At 46.1% G+C, this 26247-nt stretch overlaps 2 protein-coding genes across 4 annotated transcripts in view; one reads left to right on the top strand and one right to left on the bottom strand.

The window, feature by feature from the left end:
- Positions 1 to 3738, bottom strand: part of LOC310670891 (C-type lectin domain family 2 member B-like) — a 221216-nt gene extending 217478 nt beyond the window's left edge. For all 3 annotated transcript variants that reach the window (XR_014507641.1, XM_083426731.1, XM_083426735.1), the window contains exon 1: positions 3305 to 3738. Coding sequence is in view for 2 of the 3 variants with exons in the window: in XM_083426731.1 (XP_083282857.1) it covers positions 3305 to 3335 (31 nt within the window). In the remaining variant the exon portion in view is untranslated. The remainder of the gene's footprint in view (positions 1 to 3304) is intronic.
- Positions 3739 to 16115: 12377 nt separating this feature from the next.
- Positions 16116 to 23435, top strand: LOC310670903 (uncharacterized protein). Its single transcript, XM_083426752.1, has 4 exons — positions 16116 to 16378; positions 18300 to 18689; positions 22398 to 22498; positions 23293 to 23435. The coding sequence occupies exons 1-4, from the start codon at positions 16297 to 16299 to the stop codon at positions 23374 to 23376; spliced, it is 657 nt and encodes a 218-aa protein (XP_083282878.1). The 5' UTR covers positions 16116 to 16296; the 3' UTR covers positions 23377 to 23435.
- Positions 23436 to 26247: the final 2812 nt, after the last annotated feature.

Raw genomic sequence — 26247 nt, 5'->3', positions numbered from 1 at the left:
TTATGGACCACAGGTATGACGTTTACGGCATGTAATGCCTTAAGAGAGAATATTATGAAAATGATATACAGGTGGTACATGACACCAGTCAAGCTTGCAAAAATCTATCATTTGCCCAATAATAAATGTTGGAAATGTAAAGAAACTGAAGGTACATTTTTTCACCTTTGGTGGACGTGCCCAAGGATTAAGGCTTTCTGGGAGATGATATATAATGAAATGAAAAAGGTATTTAAATATACCCTTCAAGAAGAAACCAGAGGCCTTTCTCCTGGGCATGGTTGGCCAATTGGTGTTAAAGAAAGATAGATTTTTTTTTATGTATGCTACAACAGCAGCAAGAGTGCTCATCGCGAAGTATTGGAAGACACAAGAATTACCCACTCTGGAAGAATGGCAGATGAAGATGATGGACTACATGGAATTAGCAGAAATGACTGGCAGAATCCGAGACCAGGGAGAAGAGTTGGTGGAAGAAGATTGGAAGATATTTAAAGATTACCTACAGAAACACTGCAAAATTAATGAATGATAGAATGATGTTGGATTGAGGCTAAGGGGTTTTTAGCAATAATGTTTGAAAGAATATGTAAAAATGGAATGTTAACAGATAGAAAGGTAAAGTTAAAATATATTAAGATCAAATTAAGATAAAGGTAAAGAGGGACGCGGGTGGCGCTGTGGGTTAAAGCCTCAGCGCCTAGGGCTTGCCGATTGCAAGGTTGGCGGTTTGAATCCCCGCGGCGGGGTGCGCTCCCGCTGTTCGGTCCCAGCGCCTGCCAACCTAGCAATTCGAAAGCACTCTTGGGTGCAAGTAGATAAATAGGGACCGCTTACTAGCGGGAAGGTAAACGGCGTTTCCGTGTGCGGCTCTGGCTCACCAGAGCAGCGATGTCACGCTGGCCACGTGACCCGGAAGTGTCTCCGGACAGCGCTGGCCCCCAGCCTCTTGAGTGAGATGGGCGCACGACCCTAGAGTCTGTCAAGACTGGCCCGTACGGGCAGGGGTACCTTTACCTTTACCTTAAAGAGGGAAAGGATTTGCTGAACAAACAATTGAATTGGAATACAAAGAGGGGAGGTGTGGGGAAGTCCGAGAAACAAGCAAATGTAAGATATGTTCTGAAAGATGGAATTGTTGTTAATTGTTTCTTGTTTTTTGGTTTTTTTGTACTTTTTCCTTTTTTTTTGTTTTTTTCTGTTATTTTGTGAAAATCTTAATAAAATATTATAAAAAAAAATAACGAAAGACCAGCATTTGAGTTCAGTTCCCCCAAGCAAGGAAGCCTCACGCTCTCCCGTTGGAGGACACCCTGGTGTCAACTCTGGCAGAGCCTGCTCCTATGAAGATTGCCCACTCTGGGATCCCATAGCTACTTCTCCCCTGGCCTCCTCTCTGGCCCAAGTAGGACCAATTCAGCCAGCTAGCCCTGGGAATTATCTAATTGATTTTTGATCTTTATTGTTACGCATGTTTTTGGCTTTTGCCAAAGTGACCAATAACATTTGTTTGCATAATTTGTTTCAATTGTTTTTAATACGAAATTTTAACTTGTGGTAAGCTGCCCTGGTATCTATTGGTGAAGGGTGACCAGTGCCAGATTTACGTACAGTGGTACCTCGGGTTACAGACCTTCAGGTTACAGACGCTTCAGGTTACAGACTCCGCTAACCCAGAAATAGTACCTTGGGTTAAGAACTTTGCTTCAGGATGAGAACGGAAATCGTGCTCTCGTGGCGCGGTGGCAGTGGGAGGCCCCATTAGCTAAAGTGGTGCTTCAGGCTAAGAACAGTTTCAGGTTAAGAACATACTCCAGAATGATTTAAGTTCTTAACCCGAGGTACCACTGTATAAGCAAAACAAGCAATAGCTTAGGGCCCCACTCTCTTGGGGGCCCAAAAAAATTCAAAGAAAAAAAACCCCTGAATGTACATTTCCAAAATTTAAGATAAAAACCAAATAAAATAAAACCTACATACAGCAAATGTTTTGTGTTGTGTAGGCTCCTACGAAGTCCATATTTTGTTCTGTGCAAATGGCTTTAGATACCTATCGGCTCCATAAATTACCATATAGCATATATTCAGCACAAAAAACAGCGACAATTTGCTGTTGACAAAGGACAGCTGGACATATAAAGGGCCCCATTACCTTCAGTAGCTTAGGGCCTCATCAAACCTAAATCCAGCCCTGACGGTGGCTAATAATAATATTAATAACAGATAATTAATAATTGTTTTCTTTTTCACTATAAAGAACGTAATATAAAGGTTGTATGTTTGTTCAAGTAAAAACAAACCATTTTCTACAGTTTCTGTTCTGCAACGAACTCTGATACTTCATGTGGCCTTGCAGCAAGGGGAAAGTCCCTCCTCCTCCTCCTGTTCTCCCCCACCCGCAGAAAACAACAACCAAAAAATCTCTCAGACAACTCCAGGAAGCAGGGCTACTTCCTGCTAAAGGAAGCTCTTGGAGAAGTTTGAGAGAACAGCAACAATAATCTCAGCACTGATTTGGTTCCCACCCTCCCCCTCTCAACAACAGGAGTCCTGGGTGCTGTAAGCTGAACATCAGTTGGAGAAGGCTAGAAGAGAGAGGAATTAATTTATGGGAAGATTATTCATACACATACACTCTCTTTCAGAGCATGAAGCGCCCCAAACGTTTGTTTGCTTAATTACAGGTCTTTGCACAAATCTGCTCCTGGTGAGGAGCGCCCAGCAGCAGAATATGTGGCAACAGAGGCCACCCATTGACACGTCATCTCATGCAAGGGCTGGGTGCAAACCCTACTTGAATTCCTGAAGAGCCAATGCCTGTCAGTACAGTGGTACCTCGGGTTACAGACGCTTCAGGTTACAGACACTTCAGGTTACTCCACGAACCCAGAAATAGTACCTCAGGTTAAGAACTTTGCTTCAGGATGAGAACAGAAATTGTGTCACGGCGGCGCAGCGGCAACAGGAGGCCCCATTAGCTAAAGTGGTGCTTCAGGTTAAGAACAGTTTCAGGTTAAGAAAGGACCTCCAGAACGAATTACGTAAGTTCTTAACCCGAGGTACCACTGTACTTAGCCCTGAGCTAGAAGAACCAATTGTCTGGTATGGTCATAAGGAGTCTCCTTATCTTCCTAAAAGGGCTTCCACAGTGGCTGCAGGTGTACAATGCACAACTGTCCCTTATTTCTGCAGTTGTCGGAAATGCAGATGAGAGAAAGAAAAGGCACAGGCTGGCATTTTGAGAAGGACGACGGACCCTGAGAAAAGCGCTCAAGAGCCAAGCCCACAATAAACTCCCTCTTACCTCCAAAAAGCAAAGTCCCCCTTCTTGGCATCCGTTGTGCTGTTCTGGTTGCCACAGCGTATTGTCCAGTTTCTCCTAGAGAAGGGAGGAGAATCTGCGAGATGGGGAAGGTCAGGGAGCCTGCCTTGTTTATCCTTTTCCGGAGAGTCTTTGATACCTGCTCATCTTGCAGCTCTCAAGTCCTGTCCACCAAGGATCTGAAGCTGGGTCCAGCCTGGACAGACAAGTGGATGCAGCGATAGGAAGTGGTAGGGGTGTGTGTGTCTTCCTGGTGGCACAGCATTGCTCAGAATCATCCCCATGGACTTCACCCCGTGGCGTCTGGTGCCCATCTTCGCTTTCTCCCTCTGGCTGCCTCTTCTGGGTCACTCTGGGCTTTCTCTCTTCTTTGGAGCCTCTCCAGTTTTGTTGGACAAGTTCCTCATTCGCCAAGCTGGCCCCAGCGATCAAGCTCTCTCTTGACCAGTGGCGTAGCATGGGGGGTGCAGGGGGGGCCGGCCGCACCGGGCGCAACATCTGGGGGTTAGGGTTAGGGGGCGCAAATCCACAGGTTAGGGGGCGCAAATCCACGGGTTAGGGGGCGCAAATTACTTGCCTTGCCCCGGGTGCTGACAACCCCACGCTACGCCACTGCTCTTGACCGCTGCTGTCCCAGAAAGGTGTGATGCGGTCCCCCCAGGAGGCAGTCTTCCCACCCACAGCTTAACAGCACCACACACAGGTCAAGCTGGCAGGTAGACCAAGGGAGATACTTGCTGAAATCCCGAGCCATTTCTGCTTGCAGATATCCGACTGCGATAGTTCAAGGACTCCAGTTCTACTTTCCTTTCTCTGATACATTTCCTGCTTTTGTCCACTCCTTTCCAGGAGGAGCTAGGAGGGGTTTGCCAGCGGTTAGGGAAGGAACTGATTTCCTGCTGACAGGCAGTGAGCAAAGCGCAACACAAAGACTGGTTCATTTCCATAGCTGTCAACGTTTCCCTTTTCTAAAGGGAAATTCCCTTATTCCTAATAATTCCCTTATTCCGAATAGGATTCCTCGCAAGAAAAGTTGACAGCTATGCTCATTTCTCAAATGCAACTCTCCTTGGCGCTCTTTGACCGGACGGGCACACTTCAGCGGCGTGGTTCATTACCCAAAGAACATATCAGTTCAACGAAAATAAGGGAGCATTTATTCTGAAAGGCGCGCTAGGAGATGTTCCCTGCGTCAAACGCAACTCCCCACCAGCAGTCTTCTTCTCCGCCCGCCTCTATACACCTCCCAGAGGATTTTCCTTCAAAGTGTAGCGAATCTCTTAAAGGTATATCGCCAAGTCATAAGAAATTACAAACCACACCTCTGCCTCACACTAAGGTTTCACTTAAATAAAGTAGCCCGGCCCCAACGCGTACGCAACGCCCCACGAAAGGGTAAACGATACTCTTTATGATAAAGGTCGGAGAAGCTGAGTCTGCAAAACACGCTTATTTCCACATACGGAGCCCGCTGGGTGCTGGCAATGGAACGTTGAAACGAAGAGACAGAGAGCCCTGTCAATCAAGCAGCAGGGTGCCCCGTAAAACAGCGGGACTCTAATTACCAGCGCAAACCTCTTATTAAAGTTCTCAAATAAAGGAAAACAGCACTCCACCTTCCGCTTTCATCAAAATAAAAGTTTTATTTCCACCTCTCTGCACAAATGGCCCCAAGGAAGACGAATAACACTGTATCAATGTATCGGTAGACTTGGATGTATCAATACTCTTGAATGTATCCTGTCTGTATCTTGAAATCAACATATTGTTTCACCGATAATATCGTTGTTACTGTATCTTCCTTTCCCAGCACCTGGAGGAAATAATAGTTATTATTATTATTACAGTGGTACCTCGGGTTAAGTACTTAATTCCTTCCGGAGGTCTGTTCTTAACCTGAAACTGTTTTTAACCTGAGGTACCACTTTAGCTAATGGGGCCTCCTGCTGCTGACGCGCTGCCGGGGCACGATTTCTGTTCTCATCCTGAAGCAAAGTTCTTAACCTGAAGCACTATTTCTGGGTTAGTGGAGTCTGTAACCTGAAGCGTATGTAACCTGAAGGGTATGTAACCTGAGGTGCGACTGTATTATTATTATTATTATTATTATTATTATTATTTATACCCTACCCATCTGGCTGGGTTTCCCCAGCCACACTGGGCGGCTTACAGAATATATAAAGCATAATAAAGCACCAAACATTAAAAACTTCCCGATACAGGGCTGCCTTCAGATGTCTTCTAAAAGTTGTATAGTTCTTTATTTCCTTGCCCTCTGCCTGGTTCCTTGTAACTTCTCTTCTTGCAGTACGGCCCTTGGAAGGAGGACTTCAGTGTCCAGGCTGAGTGATGGAGGTGGAGATGCTCCTTCAGGTATACTGGGCCAAGGCCCAGTACAAGCACAGTTTATAATGGAAACCTATTCTCTCTAAATATGTCAATGTAAAGATATTCCCAATCTTCCCCACCCATTACAACCCACATTCCAATAAGTAACCGGTCTTCTGTTGTCATGGAATCATAAAATCGTGGCGTTGGAAGGGACCCCAAGGGCCATCTATTCCAACCCCAATCCAAACTCTTCTGATGTGTACATGATGTAGTTCTGACACTAAGGGAAGGTGGGTATCGTACAGATGACATTGTAACCAAAAGGTATAATAATTGTAACCTTTCATTGCTTGGGATTCTCTGGCTCTTTGGCTACCTTATTTTTCGCTCTATAAGACGCACCAGACCACAAGACGCACCTAGTTTTTGGAGGAGGAAAACAAGAAAAAATATATTCTGAATCTCAGAAGCCAGAACAGCAAGAGGGATCGCTGCGCAGCGAAAGCGGCGATCCCTCTTGCTATTCTGGCTTCTGGGATAGCTGTGCAGCCTGCATTCGCTCCATAAGACGCACACAAATTCCCCCTAACTTTTTAGGAGGGAAAAAGTGAGTCTTATAGAGCAAAAAATACGGTACTTAGAAGGGAGACCCTGTTGCAACAGTATCACAATAAAGATCTGACGAGAACCTGCTCATCATCAATAGAACAGTCCCACACCAACAGATGGATTGAAGGGATCTCACAGCCTCAAAAGCTGTTGCCCGCATTTACTGTGTACAGCAAAGCATACAACATTGTATCAGCAGCAAACAAAGACAGTACAGTACAGTATCATACTCGGCCATCACCCCACTCTCAGGCCATGTTACGTGGACCAATCGCTGAAATAGCATTAGCTGTTCACGCGCTGTGCATGCTCTAAGCAGCTTCTTGCTTGACCCTGTAACAAACTTCTGCCCATGCCCTAATGCATAAGCAACCATTTCCCTACAAAGATCAGGCTTACTGATCCACCTGACTTGGTCTCAGGCTCTCTTTAATTCCCTGACCAATGGAGGACTCTTGAAAATCTATGTGGGTCTTTCAGAGCTGGGGAGAATTTGCATTGTCTCGAATTCTCCCTGATATTTCAACCACAACAGGCATTCATTCTTCCCACAGGAACTCTAGGAGCTGTAGTTCTTAGGGGTCTGGGTGAGGCTAGTGACCAATAGAATTATCGAGGCCCCACTAAACTTGTGTTGTCTTGTACTGTTGTACTGTTTTATTGTTGTTAGCCGCCCTGAGCCCGGCTTCGGCTGGGGAGGGCGGGATATAAATAAAATTTTTAAAACCCCCAACTACAATTCCTATAATACTATTGGGTTAGTTTGCATGATGCCTGAGTCCCTTGTAATTCCTGGGGTCCCGGGTCCAGGAAGGGCTAAAATCTACTCTGCGAGCCAGTCTATCACTATTTTGCAGATAGGATGCAGGTGCAGACTAGCAAACTCAGGTTGCACAATCGAAGCGGATTTTGCTCTCTTGCACAAGAAACCCACTTTCAGAAAATCTGACTATTCGCTGTAAGGAAAGTGATGGGAATGCAATTGCTTGAAGTGATGTAATGTATCTCCTCACAAACAAATTGGGATGAATGCTCTATGAAGAGGTAAGGTAAAGGTAAAGGTACCCCTGCCCGTACGGGCCAGTCTTGACAGACTCTAGGGTTGTGCGCCCATCTCACACAAGAGGCCGAGGGCCAGCGCTGTCCAGAGACACTTCAGGGTCACGTGGCCAGCATGACAAGCTGCATCTGGTGAGCTAGAGCTGCACACGGAAACGCCGTTTACCTTCCCACTAGTAAGCGGTCCCTATTTATCTACTTGCACCCGGGAGTGCTTTCGAACTGCTAGGTTGGCAGGCGCTGGGACCAAACAGCAGGAGCGCACCCCGCCGCGGGGATTCGAACCGCCAACCTTTCGATCGGCAAGCCCTAGGTGCTGAGGCTTTTACCCACCATGCCACCCGGGTCCCTATGAAGAGGTAATTGTGTTCTAATTAGCACTGCAGGCAGGAAGGATGCACTATTCTTACATAAATTAAATCCAAGCAAAAGCCAAACCTCTGGCCCTCCACGTCAGTTCCACCCATCATTGCTATTGAAAAGGGATGATGGGAGTTGTAGTCCAACATCATTCAGAAGGCCACAGGTTCCCAGGTAGTGCTGCAGTGAACAAGTTGTTAAAGGAAAGGCTGAAAGATGGCTGGTCCACTGGTATCTCCCCAGTTAAACTGGATTTACCATTTCAAGGCAAAATCCAATAAGTTTTAAAATCCCACAACCCGTTGTCAATGACCCATTTTGTGATACCTCAACAATTTCTTTGCAGTATTTAGCTCCGCCTGGAAGCTAAAAAATTGGTTCCAAGTGTGTACTGCTTGAATACTCTTCCATCACGTGGAAGAGGGGGGGGGAAATGGGATAACCCCGAAACAGCAATATGGCAAACACATGTTACATCGCACAGTGGCATGTAATAATTTTAGCAAACCTTTTCGAATTTGGAAAAAAAATAGGTTTTTGTTCCAGGAAAACTGACGGTTGAAAAGTCATGTGGTTCATTCCCCCCCAAAATGCAGGAACAGGCAGCTCGCCAGGAAATTTTTGAGAGAGTGTACATAAGCCTGAGATCTGATGGACAGCACTGGTGTTACTCCTCTTGCAGTGAATGTACCTAAGAGAGCCAGTAGAGGGCGCCTCATGATCATAGAATCATAGAATCATAGAGTTGGAAGAGACCACAAGGGCCATCGAGTCCAACCCCCTGCCAAGCAGGAAACACCATCAGAGCACTCCTGACATATGGTTGTCAAGCCTCTGCTTAAAGACCTCCAAAGAAGGAGAGTCCACCACACTCCTGGGCAGCAAATTCCACTGTCAAACAGCTCTTACTGCCAGGAAGTTCTTCCTATTGTTTAGGTGGAATCTTCTTTCATCCCTGCTGAATTTCAAACAGCTCTTCAAGTCCATAACTTGACTTGGTTTTTGTTTCCTTCCTTCCTGCTAGAAACATGGAGATAAGGTGGATGAGCACATGGGCCAAAAGAGGAGTCATGGTGAGGGAGGGAGAACTTTTCAGATAGGAGCAGAGCCATGTCCTTTATTCCTACTGTACTCGCCGTTCTCTCACAACACTACTACTTAGCAATCAGTTTACTTTTTCCCTTTCCTGATGGTAATTCTCTGTCCCACTGTTTTCTATCTCTGACCGCTGTCCTTCCCTCTGTGAAACTTTTCTGTCCTCAGTGCTCACTATCAGCTTTCATCTGAAGCTGTTTGTTTAATTGCTGAACAGTTTGAAAGTTTGTAAATATTTCAGCGACATCATAGCCATTGAGACAATGACTGGATCCTGGATGACTGGGGAAGTGTTAAGAAATTCACTGTCTTTGGAAAGCATTCATCCGCTCAGCCCAAGGTCAAGAAGAGCTGATAAGGTGGCAGAACAGAAAGCACAGTAGTTACAAGATGCGGCAGTGATGTGGGTGACTAGGGAGGAAGTGGGAGGGGGGCGTAATTGAGAGCACCTTCATTCCTAGGAATGGATTATTGGTTCTCTCACTGTGATCATTAAATAATAAATAAAATAATTAAATAAAAAAATTGTCCAGTAGCACCTTAGAGACCAACTAAGTACAGTGGTACCTTGGGTTAAGAACGTAATTCATTCTGGAGGTCTGTTCTTAACCTGAAACTGTTCTTAACCTGAAGCACCACTTTAGCTAATGGGGCCTCCTGCTGCTGCTGTGCCATTGCTGCACGATTTCTGTTCCCATCCTGAAGCAAAGTTCTTAACCCGAGGTACTATTTCTGGGTTAGCGGAGTCTGTGACCTGAAGTGTATGTAACCTGAAGCGTATGTAACCCGAGGTACCACTGTATGTTCTGGGTATAAGCTTTCGTGTGCATGCACACTTCTTCAGATACACAGAAGAATCTGAAGAAGTGTGTCTGAAGAAATGTGCAAATGTGCATGCACAAGAAAGCTTATACCCAGAACATACTTAGTTGGTCTCTAAGGTGCTACTGGACAGACCAACATGGCTACCTACCTGAATCTGTGATCATTAAAGTTTCTAACTGGTAAGAAGCCTCCTTTTCCTTTGTTCTGCTTATCTACTGCCAAAGGGCGGGGGGGAGCTGATTCCCTGAAGCCTGACAGCTCCTATGGTGGGAGCATAGCACCACTGCAAGTACCAGTGCCAGCTAAAAGTACCAATTCATCCCATTGACAGTCCAGAATGAATTCATAAGCCGGGATGGCTTCTGTAATTGCAGGAATGCCCCATTAAAACAGGGACGGTTGGAGGGTATGCAGAAGTGTGCATAAGCAAACTTATTTTTTATTTAAAAGGAAACATAAGCATGTGGGCCTCTGAACTTGCTCCCAGTATAGATTGAGACCCCCCCCCCAATTTCTTGCTGACCCCCACCCTGTGTCAGGGACTGGACAGAGGAGGAATGGTGGAGACTGTTTTGATGTTAACATAGGAGAGTGCTGGAGGTGAAATAGTTAAACAGGTTAACCAATCAGGACCCAGGGGGTGGAGTCGGAGGGACTATAAAACCAGCTCTGGGAGGGGCAAAGGGAGGACTTTGTTGGAAGTTGGGTGGTTGGTTGGAGTGGAAGTGAATTGGGTTAGAGTTTGGGGGTAGGTTAAATTATTGTAGAGAAATACAGTGGTACCTCGGGTTAAGTACTTAATTTGTTCCGGAGGTCTGTACTTAACCTGAAACTGTTCCTAACCTGAAGCACCACCTTAGCTAATAGGGCCTCCCACTGCTGCCACACCGCTGGAGCCAGATTTCTGTGCTCATCCTGAAGCAAAGTTCTTAACCTGAGGTACTATTTCTGGGTTAGCGGAGTCTGTAACCTGAAGTGTACGTAACCTGAAGCGCATGTAACCTGAGAGACCACTGGTAAGCTGAGTCAGGAATAGTTAGGAGCTAGGAAGACAAGTAAATATCTGAGAGGTGGTTTAGTGAGGGAGAGCAGGTAGCGGAAGTTATAGGTCTGGATAGGCACCCCATCATTGTAATTGACCGATACTGTTTAAGAAACCACATGCTTGTTAAACTGCAATAAATAAACAAAAGTTTATGTTCCAATTTAACCCTGACTGGACTCAGTATTGTACCCGGTAGGGCCTGGGTGGTGGCAGCGAGAAATAAAGTAGTGGCACAGGGATCAATAGAGGGTGAAACGTCCGGGGACCCTGTGTGATAGCCACAACCGACTCTCCAGCCTGACCCTTCCAGAGAAGAAGAAGACAGTTCAGAATTACAACAGGGGTTTGGGGGAGGTCACAGCTCAGAGGCAGATGAGGGGGAAAGCTGGGAAATAATGGGAGAGGAGGGGGAAGCAGACCAGACCCTGCCTCCCAGAACACAGTGGGCCTTGCAAGTAGGAGAGCAAAGAGCTCAAAGGCAAAAGGCCCTTTCCAGCACCAGTAGCGACGACTCATGAGAAAGTGGGAGGGACGGAGGGAGTGGGATTTCACTTGGAGCAACACCATTGCCAGTGGCGCAGCGTGGGTTGTCAGCACCCGGGGCAAGGCAAGTAATTTGCGCCCCCTAATCCGTGGAGCCAGGTAGGGGCAGAGAGCTGCGAGTGCGAGCGCCCCCCCCAGATGTTGCGGCCGGTGCGGCCGGCACCCCCTGCACCCCCCACGCTACTCCACTGACCATTGCTCCAAGAGGCTGAGTGAATATTGAACAAATAGCATTGGTAAGAACTTTCCTTGCCTTATCCGTTCCTGGCAACCTACCGTAGGGGGTTGGATTCTTTGACACCTGACACCCTGGATGGTATTTTTAAAACTGGGGGTTGAGCCTGAGACTTTCTGCATTTGACACAAGCATGTGCTTCACTACTGAGCTAGAATCCTTCCCCAAGCAAGGATATTCTTGGGTACAAATAGGGCCATGTATCTCTAATACAAGGGATGGGAAACCTCTATCTGGATCTTCAAAGGGCTTAGCTCATGCACCTTTCCTGGGGCACAACTCTCCTCTGGTGGTTTTACCTTGCTGGGATGTGTCCTTGAACTGTCAGAGTACTTCTTGCTTGGGTAATGGTAGGCATAGGCAAACTCAGCCCTCCAGATGCTTTGGGACTACAACTCCCATCATCCCTAGTTAACAGGACCAGTGGTCAGGGATGATGGGAATTGTAGTCCCAAAACATCTGGAGGGTGTTTGCCTATGCCTGGGTTATGGTGTGGGGTGGGTGGCTAAACCCACCTTTGCCAGACCCGCCACTGGAATGTGGCCCTCAAAACTTGCCCATGAGCAAATGTGGTCCTAGGGCTGGAAAATGTCCCCTACATCTGCTCTTATGCTACCAAAGAGCGAAAGCCCAGTCTTTCTTGTCTTTCTCTTGGTTCCTCTCTGGGCATGACAAAGAAGCAGGATGTTGGTATGTGGCTATTAATAAACTTTGTGTGTCTGCAGAAGAAAACATTCAGTGCAAGTCAGGCTTATGCCCACAAGAATTTAGGTGTCTTTGCTGGTGCAGAAAAGCCTGTGAATAATTGTGCCTCTCAGCAGACAACCTATGTGATTTCCTCCATTTTTATTGTGGCTTGAACATTTGTGATATTTTGTTGATTGCACAGGAGATACAATGTTGTCATGGCAGGATTTTGTCTAGGTGAAGTTTTTGTGTGTGTTATTAATAAAAACAAGTTTCCATTTCAGCAAGGTTTCTTAAAATAGCCTCCCAGAAGTGGGTCATTTTTATAGTCTTCTTACTGCTTATTGAGACCCAGAGGGATGAGCTGGTAGCCCTGTGTTAACCCAACTGTGGCTGCCAAGGTACTGACTGCAGCACCGGATACAGACAATGGCTGAGATGCATGTTATTCAGATAAATGGAAACAGTACAGTGGTACCTCAGGTTACATATCCTTCAGGTTACATATGCTTCAGGTTACATATCCTTCAGGTTACATATGCTTCAGGTTACATACGCTTCAGGTTGCAGACTCCGCAAACCCAGAAATAGTACGTCGGGTTAAGAACTTTGCTTCAGGATGAGAACAGAAATCGTGCAGCGGCGGAGGCGCAGCGGCAGCAGGAGGCCCCATTAGCTAAAGTGGTGCTTCAGGTTAAGAACAGTTTCAGGTTAAGAACAGACCTCCGGAATGAATTAAGTACTTAACCCGAGGTACCACTGTACATGGTTCACAGGTCAAGGGTAAGTAGTCAATGTGGTATCCGTCAGATGTTGCTGGGCTCCAACTCTCATCAGACGCCTCCAGCGTAGCCAATGTTTTGATATTTTTGTTGTCTTGCTCAATCCAGCAAATGACAATAATCATTTTATCAATACATCCAGAAACTTGCACTTTGCAACTCTTCTTTTCTAAAACAGCAACAGCAATGCATGCAGAAAGTATACCAGGGAAAGAAGCATGGAGAAAATGCATTCTGTAAGGGAAAGTGGCAAAACTATATATGAACATGCATATGTTAGTGAAAATGTGCAGACGCATGTATGACTTCCTCGTGTAGATTTATATATAAAAGGTAAAGGTAAAGGTACCCCTGCCCATACGGGCCAGTCTTGACAGACTCTAGGGTTGTGCGCCCATCTCACTCAAAGAGGCCGGGGGCCAGCGCTGTCCGAAGACACTTCCGGGTCACGTGGCCAGCGTGACATCGCTGCTCTGGCGAGCCAGAGCCGCACACAGAAACGCTGTTTACCTTCCCGCTAGTAAGCGGTCCCTATTTATCTACTTGCACCCGGAGGTGCTTTCGAACTGCTAGGTTGGCAGGCGCTGGGACCGAACAACGGGAGCGCACCCCGCCGCGGGGATTCGAACCGCCAACCTTTCAATCGGCAAGCCCTAGGCGCTGAGGCTTTAACCCACAGCGCCACCCGCGTCCCTAGATTTATATATACATATATACAAAATTGCAAACTGATGCAGAAATGGTGAAAACTAATTTCTGCTGCTCCAGAGAAGCGGACACGGAGCAATGGATCCAAACTACAAGAAAGAAGATTCCACCTAAACATTAGGAAGAACTTCCTGACAGTAAGAGCTGTTCGACAGTGGAATTTGCTGCCAAGGAGTGTGGTGGAGTCTCCTTCTTTGGAGGTCTTTAAGCAGAGGCTTGACAACCATATGTCAGGAGTGCTCTGATGGTGTTTCCTGCTTGGCAGGGGGTTGGACTCGATGGCCCTTGTGGTCTCTTCCAACTCTATGATTCTATAATTTAAGACTAGAAACAAATTGAGGAACTGGGTGAAACAAAACTAAAAGCTTCTTCTGTTTCAGGTAATAACAAAAGGCTTACTTCTGTTGCAAAAAGAAACAAACTTGTGATTAGTTGTGACCTCAAGATACCATGGTCACTCATGAATAAAATCCCATATGTCTCCACAAAATGAGTTGAGAGCAGGTCCAGCCCAAGACATTTTGACACCTGAGCTGAACCACAAAATGGTGCCCTTCCTGCTAGGTGAGCGAAAATCTACATTAGGAATGGAGTAGCATGATATCGCAAACCTGAAGTCCAGCAGCCGCCAGGACTGCTGCAGTCAGAGGCCACATCTGGGGAGACAGATTAGATTCTTGATCCTGAATCTGATGCTGGTAATAAAGGGAGCCCTGAATCTCAGCCTGGTAGGCAAGAATCCACTGAACCAGTCCCAGATCCATCACAGGCTTTCCACACTAGCTCACCAGCCCAATGGTGCAGGGAACACAGCAGACAGGAGACGAGGTGTATCTGTCTTCAGCCTGGTGGGTTGAACCTTTAAGAGACTCGTTCACCCAGAGGCCAGTTGGAACCTCAGAGAGGCAGAGGCTGGAAAGCCATCATTGACTTCCTAGCTTGTTGGAGCAATGTCCTTGCCCAGAGCTATCCTGCCACCCTGGTGTTGTGACAACTACCCTACCCTACCCTGCCACCTTGTCTTACAGGCTGTGAGATATATGATCACTATACATGATCATGTATAGGTAAACAGTTAGAAATAGGCTCAGGCCTCCAGGTGCCTTGTGGAAGACTGGGGTTAAAACTGGTTGTCTATATATTAGGAAGTCCTGCCGCTCAACACCTGGCCCAGGGCCTGCTGGGCTCTATAAAGGACTGATGCTGCTGCCGCCGCCACTGGACAGAGAGGGCTTCATTTTGTTTTGTTTTTGTTTGTTTAAATTGCTGTTATTTTTCTCCTATGTCATTTTAAACTGTGACATTAATGCTGTATTCTTAGTTTTAGTTTTTGATTTATGTGGAAATTGTTTCCCATTTGGTTGTGTATTTTTTTGATGTGGTTTATTTATTGTTTATGACTTTTGTAATTATGTAAATCTTGTTATGCTATGAGCATTGTTTTTTAATTGTGGAAAGGCGACATACAAATAAAAAATGATGATGATGATGTAGGAACATTTCCCCACTGGCTGTCTATCAACCCCAAACATACCTAACTAATTGCTATAGAGTGGATGCTCGGGTTGCGAACGTGATCCATGCAGGAGGCATGTTCGTAACCCACAGCATTCGCAACCTGCAGTGCCATGTCTGTGCATGCGCGGGTTGCCATTCGGCGCTTCTGCGCATGCGCAAAGCGTGATTTAGCACTTCTGTGCATGTGCGAGTGCCGAAACCCGGAGGTAACCCGTTCCGGTACTTCCGGCTTTTGGGGCATCCGTAACCCAAAAACTCGCAACCTGAAGCATCTGTAACCTGAGGTATGACTGTATAGCTAGGACGGGCAGCTTTCTGGAAAGCAGGGAAGACAAAACGTATAATTCCCTCTCACTGCTCTCCCTCCTGAAACCTTCCCATATAGTGCAGCAAGGATAGGGATCATTTTTATTTTGTTTTTGTTTTAAAGTCATGGTGTGCATCTCCCAGCCTTAACCCCCATTCCCTCTGGGATGCTATCAATGATTGTGGACTCAAACTGCTAAATCTCTTGTCCCCATGTGATTTCCCATCCCTATCCATCCTCCACCTGCAATATTCCTCAGGACCTGGAAGCCAGTAGGCAAAGGTTCTTCTCCAGTGTCAAAGGGAGTCTTGTCACAAGCCTCCAGTGACCTTTTTGGAGAGGAAAACAACCCTGGTTTAAGGCTGCACCCCTAGAACATCTTGCCATTTGAAGAAGCAGGCAAGTAGAACGCTGAATGTCCGCTGGGCATTCCCCTTCTTGCACACACACAGCTGTATACGTCCCATTCACCAAGCAACCAACCTTAATTTAATACATTATAAAGACTGCGGTTTCTAGGTGACGTTTCTATTCCTCATCTGCCTACTGCTTACCACTTTGCCGAGCTGTCACCCTTCCCCTCGGTTTCTGCTGCAAGGCCACAATTCTCTGAAATAGTGCTAGTTAAGTTTCTGTTCTCTTCCTAGCTGCCCAGCCTAAATGTATTGTGCAGCAGGTACCTGACCCTGCTAGACCACATCCTTTGCTGATCGTGTTATCTCGAGTGGTCTCATCACACCAGAGCTGCTTGCTTCTCTCATTTTCCAGAGACCAGATCTTTCACTTACCACGTAGAACAAAAATGAGAGACACAATCTTGAAACATTCAATTAAGGAAGCAATTCAATTGTTGGAGGTTTGAGAGGGGTATGATTTCAGAATTGGTGTGGTATCTAACTGTACGACCCTCCAGGATGTTGATTGGCGTGACATTCTTCTGGGCATTCTCAGGTGAGCAAAAGCAAAAGCAGATTGTGTTTTGGAAGTTGGTTCTTTGGGGACAATGTTGGGCAGAGGAGCCTGCAAGATGGGCGGTTATTGCTATAAGCGTTCTACAAATGGGATAGTGAAGCTGCTGGGGTGAGTTTCTGAAGGGCAGGAGAACCAAATGAATGGCAGTGAGTTTAGACACTTTGTTCTCCTTTAGAAAACCCAAAGCAGATCACCCCACACCCTGGGTGGAAATCAACATCGCGTTATGTCGAATCTTCCATCTGCACAAGCAATTCAGCTTGCCAAACAAAACAATCCCTTTTCCCCTGTGTGCTGTTCGGAGCAGGGGCGTACCTAGGAGTTAGATAGGTTGGTGGCTGCCAAGGCCGCAAAAATTGCCCTTAGTTCAGAAAGTCATTGGCGGAGCGCGAAAGGCAACGAGCGCGAAAGGTCCATGGTCTCTCTCAGCTTTGGAGGCTCCATGCCAAAGAAGCAAGGGGCCCCAGTTATGTCTCTGGTTCTGGGAGTTCTCTTGACCCATCCTAGGCCAAATTTGTGGGATGCACAAGAGGAGGAAGGGAGAAATCTCTCTTGCATGGGTTGAAGCCCTTTTGCAGGGCTTCTGATGACAAGTTTCATTAGATGAACCCCTCCCGCTGAATCAACACATGGACCAAAATACACCTACTCTTGAAGTTTTATACTTTTCTCAATTTTGAGTTGGCGTGCCACCAAAAAAAGATTGCAAAATGCATATATTAGTGTGCAAAAATGTTTATATTGGGCTGTTGTTGTTTAGTCGTTTAGTCGTGTCCGACTCTTCGTGACCCCATGGACCAGAGCACACCAGGCACTCCTGTCTTCCACTGCCTCCCGCAGTTTGCGACTCATGTTTGCCTCAGACTCATGTTTGTAGCTTTGAGAACACTGTCCAACCATCTCGTCCTCTGTCATCCCCTTCTCCCTGTGCCCTCCATCTTTCCCAACATCAGGGTCTTTTCCAGGGAGTTTTCTCTTCTCATGAGGTGCCCAAAATATTGGAGCCTCAGCTTCAGGATCTGTCCTTCCAGTGACCACTCAGGGCTGATTTCCTTCAGAATGGAGAGGTTTGATCTTCTTGCAGTCCCTTGATCTTCTTGCAGTCCAGTCCCTGACCCATACCAAACAAGCAGATTCATAATACAATTTAAGGTCTGGGAGGGCAAACCTGCCTCTATCTTTTACATCTGTAAGTATTTTATGTTTTATCCTTGGCTTTTGCCCCCCCCCCCGATAAATCTTGAAATCTCTTTCTGCCATTTTTTAAAGCATTCATCTTTCAGGATGACTGGTATTGATTGAAAAAGCACTAGATTATCTTATCAGCTGCTGGGCAGGGCCCCATTCCTTGATAGGCTTTTTCTGTACAGATGTTCTAAGAAAACATGATGATGTCCACCAACATGGGTGACTTTTGAAAGGGATTAGATAAATACGTCGAGGATAAGGTTTTCAATGGGTATTAGCCACACATACCATTTATGTATGGGACGCGGGTGGCGCTGAGGGTTAAACCACAGAGCCTAGGACTTGCCGATCAGTTCGACTTGCAGCGGTTCGAATCCCCGTGACAGGGTGGGCTCCCATTGCTCAGTCCCAGCTCCTGCCAACCTAGCAGTTCGAAAGCACGTAAAAGTGCAATTAGATAAATAGGTACCACTCTGGCGGGAAGGTAAATGGCGTTTCTGTGTGCTGCTCTGGTTCGCCAGAAGTGGCTTAGTCATGCTGGCCACATGACCCAGAAGCTGTACGCCGGCTCCCTCGGCCAATAAAGCAAGATGAGCGCCACAACCCCAGAGTCGGCCACGACTGGACCTAATGGTCAGGGGTCCCTTTACCTTTACCTTACCATTTATGTATAGCAGACAGCACATGCATTTTCCTTCTCTGTTTCTTCTAGGCATGGCATCAGCAGTGCCCATCTCCTCAGCTCACAGTTGGATCAACGCTACCATCAACCAGACTGTTCAGTTACCCTTCTCCCTTCAGCCCTCCAGTCCTTCCTGGGAATTCCTCCACATCACATGGACTTTTATTGCTGGCAACAGAAATGTCGTTATCCTTGCATACGTTGTAGACAATTGCAGTGGAACAGCCCTCAAATGGTGGGGGAAAGAATGTAATACTAACAAACTGGTGGATGAGATGTATCAGCAGCGGGCAGACGTTCTCAAGAATGGCACGCTAGTGCTTCATCGCGTGGGGCTTCGCGATGCAGGAATGTACCGCGCGACAATGAAATCCATGGATTTAAGACTGCATGCGACAGTGAATCTCACCGTGACTGAAGGTAATGGACAGCAATGAGCATAAATAAATATTTAGGTTGCTTCATGCTTGGAATGATTGCCTGCTGCCCTGGTGTAATCTCCAGGGCTTCAATCCTATGCATTTTAACTCCAGTAAATTCAGTGAGGCATAAGGTATGACTGAGAATGCCATTTTCAGTTCTATTTGCAAAGAACTGAAACAAGTCTCCCTTCACAAAATCTATTTTGGTAGTTGTCCAGCTATTATAACGAGAGGTCCAGCATCTGGCACGGCCAGTTCCTAAATGCTGAGACACCCTGATCTAGGGCATGGGGGAGTAATCTAGCAGTTTTCTTCCTCCTCCTCCTCCTCCTCCCCCTCCTCCTCCTCCTCCTCCTCCTCCTCCTCCCCCTCCTCCTCCTCCTCCTCCTCCTCCTCCTCCCCTCCTCCTCCTCCTCCTCCTCCTCCTTCACAGAATAAAATCGGGATAAAGGTAAAGGTAAAGGTACCCCTGCCCGTATGGGCCAGTCTTGCCAGACTCTAGGGTTGTGCGCCCATCTCACTCAAAGAGGCCGGGGGCCAGCGCTGTCCGAAGACACTTCCGGGTCACGTGGCCAGCGTGACATCGCTGCTCTGGCGAGCCAGAGCTGCACACGGAAAGGCTGTTTACCTTCCCGCTAGTAAGCGGTCCCTATTTATCTACTTGCACCCAGGGGTGCTTTCGAACTGCTAGGTTGGCAGGTGCTGGGACCGAACAGCGGGAGCGCACCCCGCCGCGGGGATTCGAACCGCCGACCTTTCGATCGGCAAGCCCTAGGCACTGAGGCTTTAACCCACAGCGCCACCCGCGTCCCTACTAAAATCGGGATAGAAAACCACAAAATACCTAATAAAAATAAAACAACAACCCACTAGCCCCCACTTATTGTTCTTATGTCATTCTCTTTGCAAGAAAGCTACAAACCCCACAACACCCTCGCCACACATCTTCTTTTCCTCTCTCCTTTTTATTTAGTTTTTCAGATTTTAAAAATTTACAAGCAATTATCAAACAACCAGCATAGAAAAAGAATCCCAAAGAATCTCCTGAACTTTCCTCCTCCCCTTTGTGGGTCCTTATATTAACTTTTTCCTCCTGCATCTTATGTATTAATCCAAATCTTTTAAATCTCCATTATACCCCAAATTCAATATTAAACTACAGTTGTTATTCCAATCCTACTAATAATTTTTATTGTTTACAATGGTTTCTAAGGCAAATTATATATTTCCCCCATTCTTTGTTAAAAAATTCATCTTCCTGATTTTTCTTATTCTTCCGGTCATTTTTGCCAATTCAGCATAGTCCATCAACTTAATCTACCATTCTTCTCTGGTAGGGACTCTGTCTTCTTTTCATCTCTGAGTTTGTACAGTGGTACCTCGGGTTAAGTACAGTACTTAATTCATTCCGGAGGTCCGTTCTTAACCTGAAACTGTTCTTAACCTGAAACACCACTTTAGCTAATGGGGCCTCCCGCTGCCGACACACCTCCGGAGCACGATTTCTGTTCTCATCCTGAAGCAAAGTTCTTAACCTGAAGCATTATTTCTGGGTTAGCGGAGTCTGTAACCTGGAGCGTATGTAACCTGAAGCGTATGTAACCCGAGGTACCACTGTACTGGTCACCATATCACTTTCTCCTTAAAAACAAAACATAGGGCAGCTGGCTGCACTGTAAAACACAGGGCTGGCAAGACCTCATTCAACCACCACCTTAATTTCCCAGAAGCTTATATTCGTATGAAACTTAACATACAGGAAATGTTATTCGTCAAGTGTCGTAGAATTGTAGAGTCACAAGGGACCCCAAGGGGGGGTGTCATCACAGGCCATCAGGCAGGAAAGGAACCAACCCCCATGCCAGGTTGCCAGGAATGGATAAGATAAGGAAAAGTCCTAACCACCTGCTATTTATTCAATATATACAGAGAGAGGGTTGGGAACACAGCCTCTTGGAATAATGGTGTTGCCCCCAAGTAAATCTCCCCTCCCCCTTTTCATTCGTCATCTCTTCTATGGGTGGTGCTGAGCGCCCTTTGCTTCTGAGCCCTTTGCTCTCCCACTTTTAAGGCCCACTGGGTTCTGGGAGATGGTGGGTCTGGAATGCTTTCTAGTGATAACGTGTCAGCCAGTTGCTCCGGCCCTGCCTCCTCCTCTTCTCCCATTATTTCCCGGCTTTTCCCTGTCAGCATCACCCTTGAGCCAGTGCCACCAACTGGACTCATCCACTTCAGCCCCGACTGGGCTAGGCGAGCTGGGTAGCACTTCCAGAGACCACCTTCAGCACAGGAACAGGTCAAAGTGCTGTGGACTCACAGCTTAGAGTTGTGAGCACCGGATTCACTTCCACAAGTAGACAGTCGTCCGCACAGCAGAATACAGCAGAGTATATAAACAACTCGGAGAGCAGCTCTGTAGAATATTCTCTTTATTCTATAACTACAACTATTATACAACTATATACAGAGCTAAATAAGTCTAAGCATAAAGAATGCTGAACCGCACTGAGTGCCTGCAGCTGCTCTTAGCAGCAACCTTATCTAAACACACAATCTCTAACACTCAGTCTGTCTCTCTCTGACTGACTGACTGACTGACCCACTCACTGACTGACTCACTGACTGACTCTTTGATGTGGTGCTGGAGTAGATTAAGTAGAGAGCAGAACACGCCTCCTCCTCTCTGCAGAATCAGCAGACTTCTCAGGAGATTCTTGGATATGGGAGGGGTGAAATCTCATTCCCCTCATCTGCTTCTGAGCTGTGACCTCCCTCAAACCCCTGGTGTAATTCTGAACTGTCTTCTTCTTTTCTGGAAGGGTCAGGATGGGGAGGTGGTCTCCACTATTCCTCCTCTGCCCAATACCTGACATGGGCTTCTGCCCTGAACCCTGTAAATATTTAGCAGTACCTCTGGTCCAAAGCCAGAAAAAGGGCAGATCATCCCAACTACAGCTGAGGAGAACAAGCCAGCTTCATACACCATGTCTTGATGTTGTCTTGTTTTTAAGGAAGACATGATATGTTTCTTGTTTTTCACCTCTTCTGATTCAATATCCCTTTTCTTTCACCTCCACATCTGCCGTAGGAGCAGAGTCATTAACCCAGGAAAAACTCAGATGCAAACGTAAAGGTATACTTGTGAACCCTCATTGATATCCTGACACTGTACAGTGGAACCTCAGTTCTCGAATGTCTCCATTGATGAACAATTCGGAACCTGAACGCCGAAAACCCCCAAGTAATAGCTTCCATTTTTAATCTCACCTCAGAAGTCAAACAGCTTCCAAGGTGCTTTTCTCAATTTTTTCAATGGATTTTGCTGACCGCCCATTGATCCTTGGTTTCCGAGTGTTTCGGAAGTCGAATGGTCTTCCGGTACGGAATATGTTCGAAAACCGAGGTTCCACTGTATAATCCTTCTGACTCATCTATAATGATACGATAATCTTTATTGTAAAATTAATCTTTATTTAAAATTAAAGGATGGAATTCAGCTCAGTCCTACTCAGAACAGACCCCCCTGAAGAAGGCTTAACTGAATAACATCCATATTTTTAAAAAAACAAAAACAAAAGCTGTTTGGAGTCACATTCCAGCCAAGCTAAAGCACCCAAGATATTTTAAGGAAGACATGATATGTTTTTTGTTTTTCACCTTTGCTGATTCAATATCCCTTTTTTCCCCACTTCCACATTTACTGTAGGAGCAGAGTCATTAACCCAGGAAAAACTCAGCACTGAGAATATGGTTCGGATGATTTGGGGTGGCCTCCTCCTGTGCTTCCTTGGGCTCTTGGTAGTAGATGTAAGTGCTGCATTTCTTTTAAAAAAAAAATGCTTGGAAAAAAGAGCAAAGGGAAATGTTGGGTGTCTTCCTCAGAATAGCAAAGGTAAAGGGACCCCTGACCATTAGGTCCAGTCGTGACCAACTCTGGGGTTGTGGTGCTCATCTCACTTTATTGGCCAAGGGAGCCAGCATACAGCTTCCGGGTCATGTGGCCAGCATGACTAAGCCACTTCTGGCGAACCAGGGCAGCGCACGGAAATGCTGTTTACCTTCCCGCCAGAGCCGTACCTATTTATCTACTTGCACTTTGATGTGCTTTCGAACTCCTAGGTTGGCAGGAGCTGGGACCGAGCAACGGGAGCTCACCCCGTCGCGGGGATTCGAACCGCCGACCTTCTGATCAGCAAGTCCTAGGCTCTGTGGTTTAATCCACAGCGCCACCCGTGTCCCTCTCCTCAGAATAGAAAAAGGCTTAAATGAATTACACCCATATTTTTTTTATAAAAGAAAACCCCAAAACAAAAGCTGGTTGGTGTCACATTCCAGCTAAAGCACCCAACGAAGGCACAGGGCAAGAGCCAGAGAGAGACATGGCCTGTGGAAGTTCTAGAGGTCAAGAAAGAGAATTGTGGAGTGCCATGTTCTGCCCATACACCAGAGGTTCCTCACCTGTTCCAAGCCAAGTGGCAAAGGGGAACCTGATTTCTATGTTGTGCTAGCAAACTGTTGCTGCAAAATAATCATTATGGGAACAGGGATCTTTACTGAATCCTCCACAGCTTGAGGGCCAAACTCCACTCTTTTTATCCTAGCATTTTTGCACAGTGGATGAAAGCATCACTCAGGGAAGGAAGACTGTGGGCCATCCTGGGAAATCCACTATTGACTGGAGCTGATACGTCATGAATGATCCATCTGCTCATTTCATGAATCAAGGAGAGCAACAGGACACCTATAAAAACTGGAAACTGTTGTCTACCCCCCTTCCCTTCCCTTCCCTTCCCTTCCCTTCCCTTCCCTTCCCTTCCTTTCCCTTCCCTTCCCTTCCCTTCCCTTCCCTTCCCTTCCCTTCCCTTCCCTTCCCTTCCCTTCCCTTCCCTTCCCTTCAGTATAAGGCTATGAGGAACCGCATTTCTTATTTTCTAGGCTTTCTGGTAGTCAGGGATTCTTTAGAATTAACGTGTGTCTGTAAATGCTTAATGATTTGCTGCCTGCATATTTTTAACCTTAAGCAGCACCTATATATGCTGTCTTTCTTCATGTATGTTCAATAAATCAATCTTTTTCTTTTACCTGGTGTGACAAGTTCTTTATTGGGTACAAGAGCTAAAGGTACACATACATTTTTAGCGGATGCACAGCCTGACTGCACATAAAAGTTTCCACCGTTCCAGAGCTGTGCATTGAGTTCATGCCTGTGGTGAACACATACTGTATCTGGAATAAGATGTACACTGCCTAACAGGTACGTGGTTAGGGTCAAATCTTTCCAAAATGTTTGGGAGCTGCATAAAAGTTCAGCTATAATGTATACTGCAGGGCCAGGAGTTAGCCTTATGTGGTTGATAAGCAAAGTGGGGAACACAAATTTTGCCTAAAATATGCAAGAGGACAATAAGAGATGCAAAGAAATAATTTGTGGAGCACATTGCTAAAAACCTGAAGACTAACAACAACGAAAGATTTAAATACATTAGTATCAGATGCCTGCCTAGTGAGGTGGTTCTTTGAGAGTGTCAACAAGCATATAGACAGAGGTTCATATTGTGTTCTTGGACTTTTAAAAAGCTTTTGACAAAGTAACTCACCCAAGATTATTGAATAAACTTAGCAGTCATGGAGTAAGAAGCAAGGTCCTCTTGTGGATCAGTAACTAGTTAAATAACAAGAAACAGAGGGTAGGATTAAATGGACAGTTTTCTCATAGAATTGTAGAGTTGGAAGGGTCCCTGAGGGTCATCTAGGCCAATTCCCTGCAATGCGGGAATCTCAACTAAAGCATCCATGACAGATGGCCACCCAACCTCTGCTTAAAAACCTCCAAGGAAGGAGAGTCCATAACCTCCTGTGGGTCCCCAGATGTTGTTGAACTACAACTCCCATCACCCCTAGCTAGCAAGGCCAGAGCTCAGGGATGATGGGAGTTGTAGTCCAACCACATCTGGGGACCCACAGGTTGAGAACCGCTGGCCTAGGGAGACCAAGCATGCAGAAAGTGATCAGGGAGTAGCCAGCAGAGTGCTTGTGTGCTGTTTCTCCATCTGTTTCCGGGCCTCACTATTGGCTATCAAAAAGTAGCAAGGAGAAAGGAAGCTAGAGAGAGGGCGAGAAGTGACTTGCCCTCCTTTGAAGTCTTGGAAGGAAACTGACACAAGGGATTTGAATGCTCAGGCAGCTGGGCTGAAAGTCTGCGCTACAGCCCAGTCCTACCCTCTCATTGGTTTAAAGTCAAGGGTCACCAACAAAGGGTCTAGAGAATCACACGTCGCCCGCCAAGTTCATTGTCCTCTCAGTTGCCCCATAGGAAAGCATGATGCAAACTTTTGCAAACATGTTTTCTCCTGTCACACACCTGTGCAAGCAGCCGCAAAGAGACCATGAAACTTTGAGGAGGTGATTATATCTCCCCTGCAATTATCAAAAACATTGTGATTGATTTGTGTTCTCATAGGGTTTTCCAGAGGTCACTTTTGAGATCAGTAATAATAATAATCAGAATCCAGAATCATTGATCATTCTTTTTGCCAAATACGGAAACAAAGCAACATAAATATGTATACTGAGCTATTAAGAACGAGGGCTGGGATTTAGACCATCAGAGGTGGTAGGCTAGTCTGAAATTTGTTTCTCTGTTAGCACCGAAGCCAGCCTCAAGCTCCTCCTCTGAGAAGTCAGTTACAGGATGAAGATTCTGTGTATCCTTCCTAGCAAATGCTTCTGTCATTGCTCTGAATATAATAAAATCAGCTGAAGGAAGTTCTCACTTGTTTGTGCCTAAAATGATCCTTCTGTTAGTCTTGCTTCATTTGCCAGTTGAGGTAGCAATGATGGAAGATCTAGATCTGTCAGACCTACGGACATCTTCAAATAATTATTACAGTCCAGGGGATTACATCATCGCTGGAGTTATACCTGTGAGGACCGCTCTGTATCCAAAACATGCTTTCAGGTCTGACCCTGTCGTTGACTTCCTCCCGTAAGTGCTATCTGCTCATAGCTTTTGATTTTTCTCAGCCAGTTCTTAACTTTCCTGTATACTGTCTATATACAGAGTGAGCAGCAGATTCTTAAGATCCATAGTTTAGCAGAATGGTTTGAAATGTGACCGGGGCAGTAGGAGGCTCACCTGCAGATATGAAGGAAATTTGCCCCAAAGTTGTAGGGCTCTACCCTAGCACTGCTTTACTCCATCAGCCTGAGTGGTTTCTTGTCACATCTTCTGCATATATCCATTTTAATACACTGTTTAAACTGGTCAACGTTCCATTTGTTTTCCATCCAGAGTATTACAGATGAACTACCAGCATGTTTTGGCCATTTTGCTTGCCATTAATGAGATCAATGAAAACCCCAAGCTCTTACCTAATATCACCTTAGGTTACAATATCTTTGAGAACTGTTTCAGTGTCAGGATAACCTACGAAGCCACAATGGACCTCCTCTCAACTGGGCATTGGATGGTCCCTAATTTCAGGTGTGGACAACATGGAAAGAACCTGGCTGTTATTCAAGGAGGGGACTTTGAAACTTTTTTTCAGATGTCAACC

The sequence above is a fragment of the Podarcis tiliguerta genome (assembly GCF_965153285.1).
Source record: "Podarcis tiliguerta genome assembly, chromosome: 2".
In the NCBI taxonomy this organism is placed as follows: domain Eukaryota; kingdom Metazoa; phylum Chordata; class Lepidosauria; order Squamata; family Lacertidae; genus Podarcis; species Podarcis tiliguerta.
This window is presented reverse-complemented; position numbering and strand designations above follow the sequence as displayed.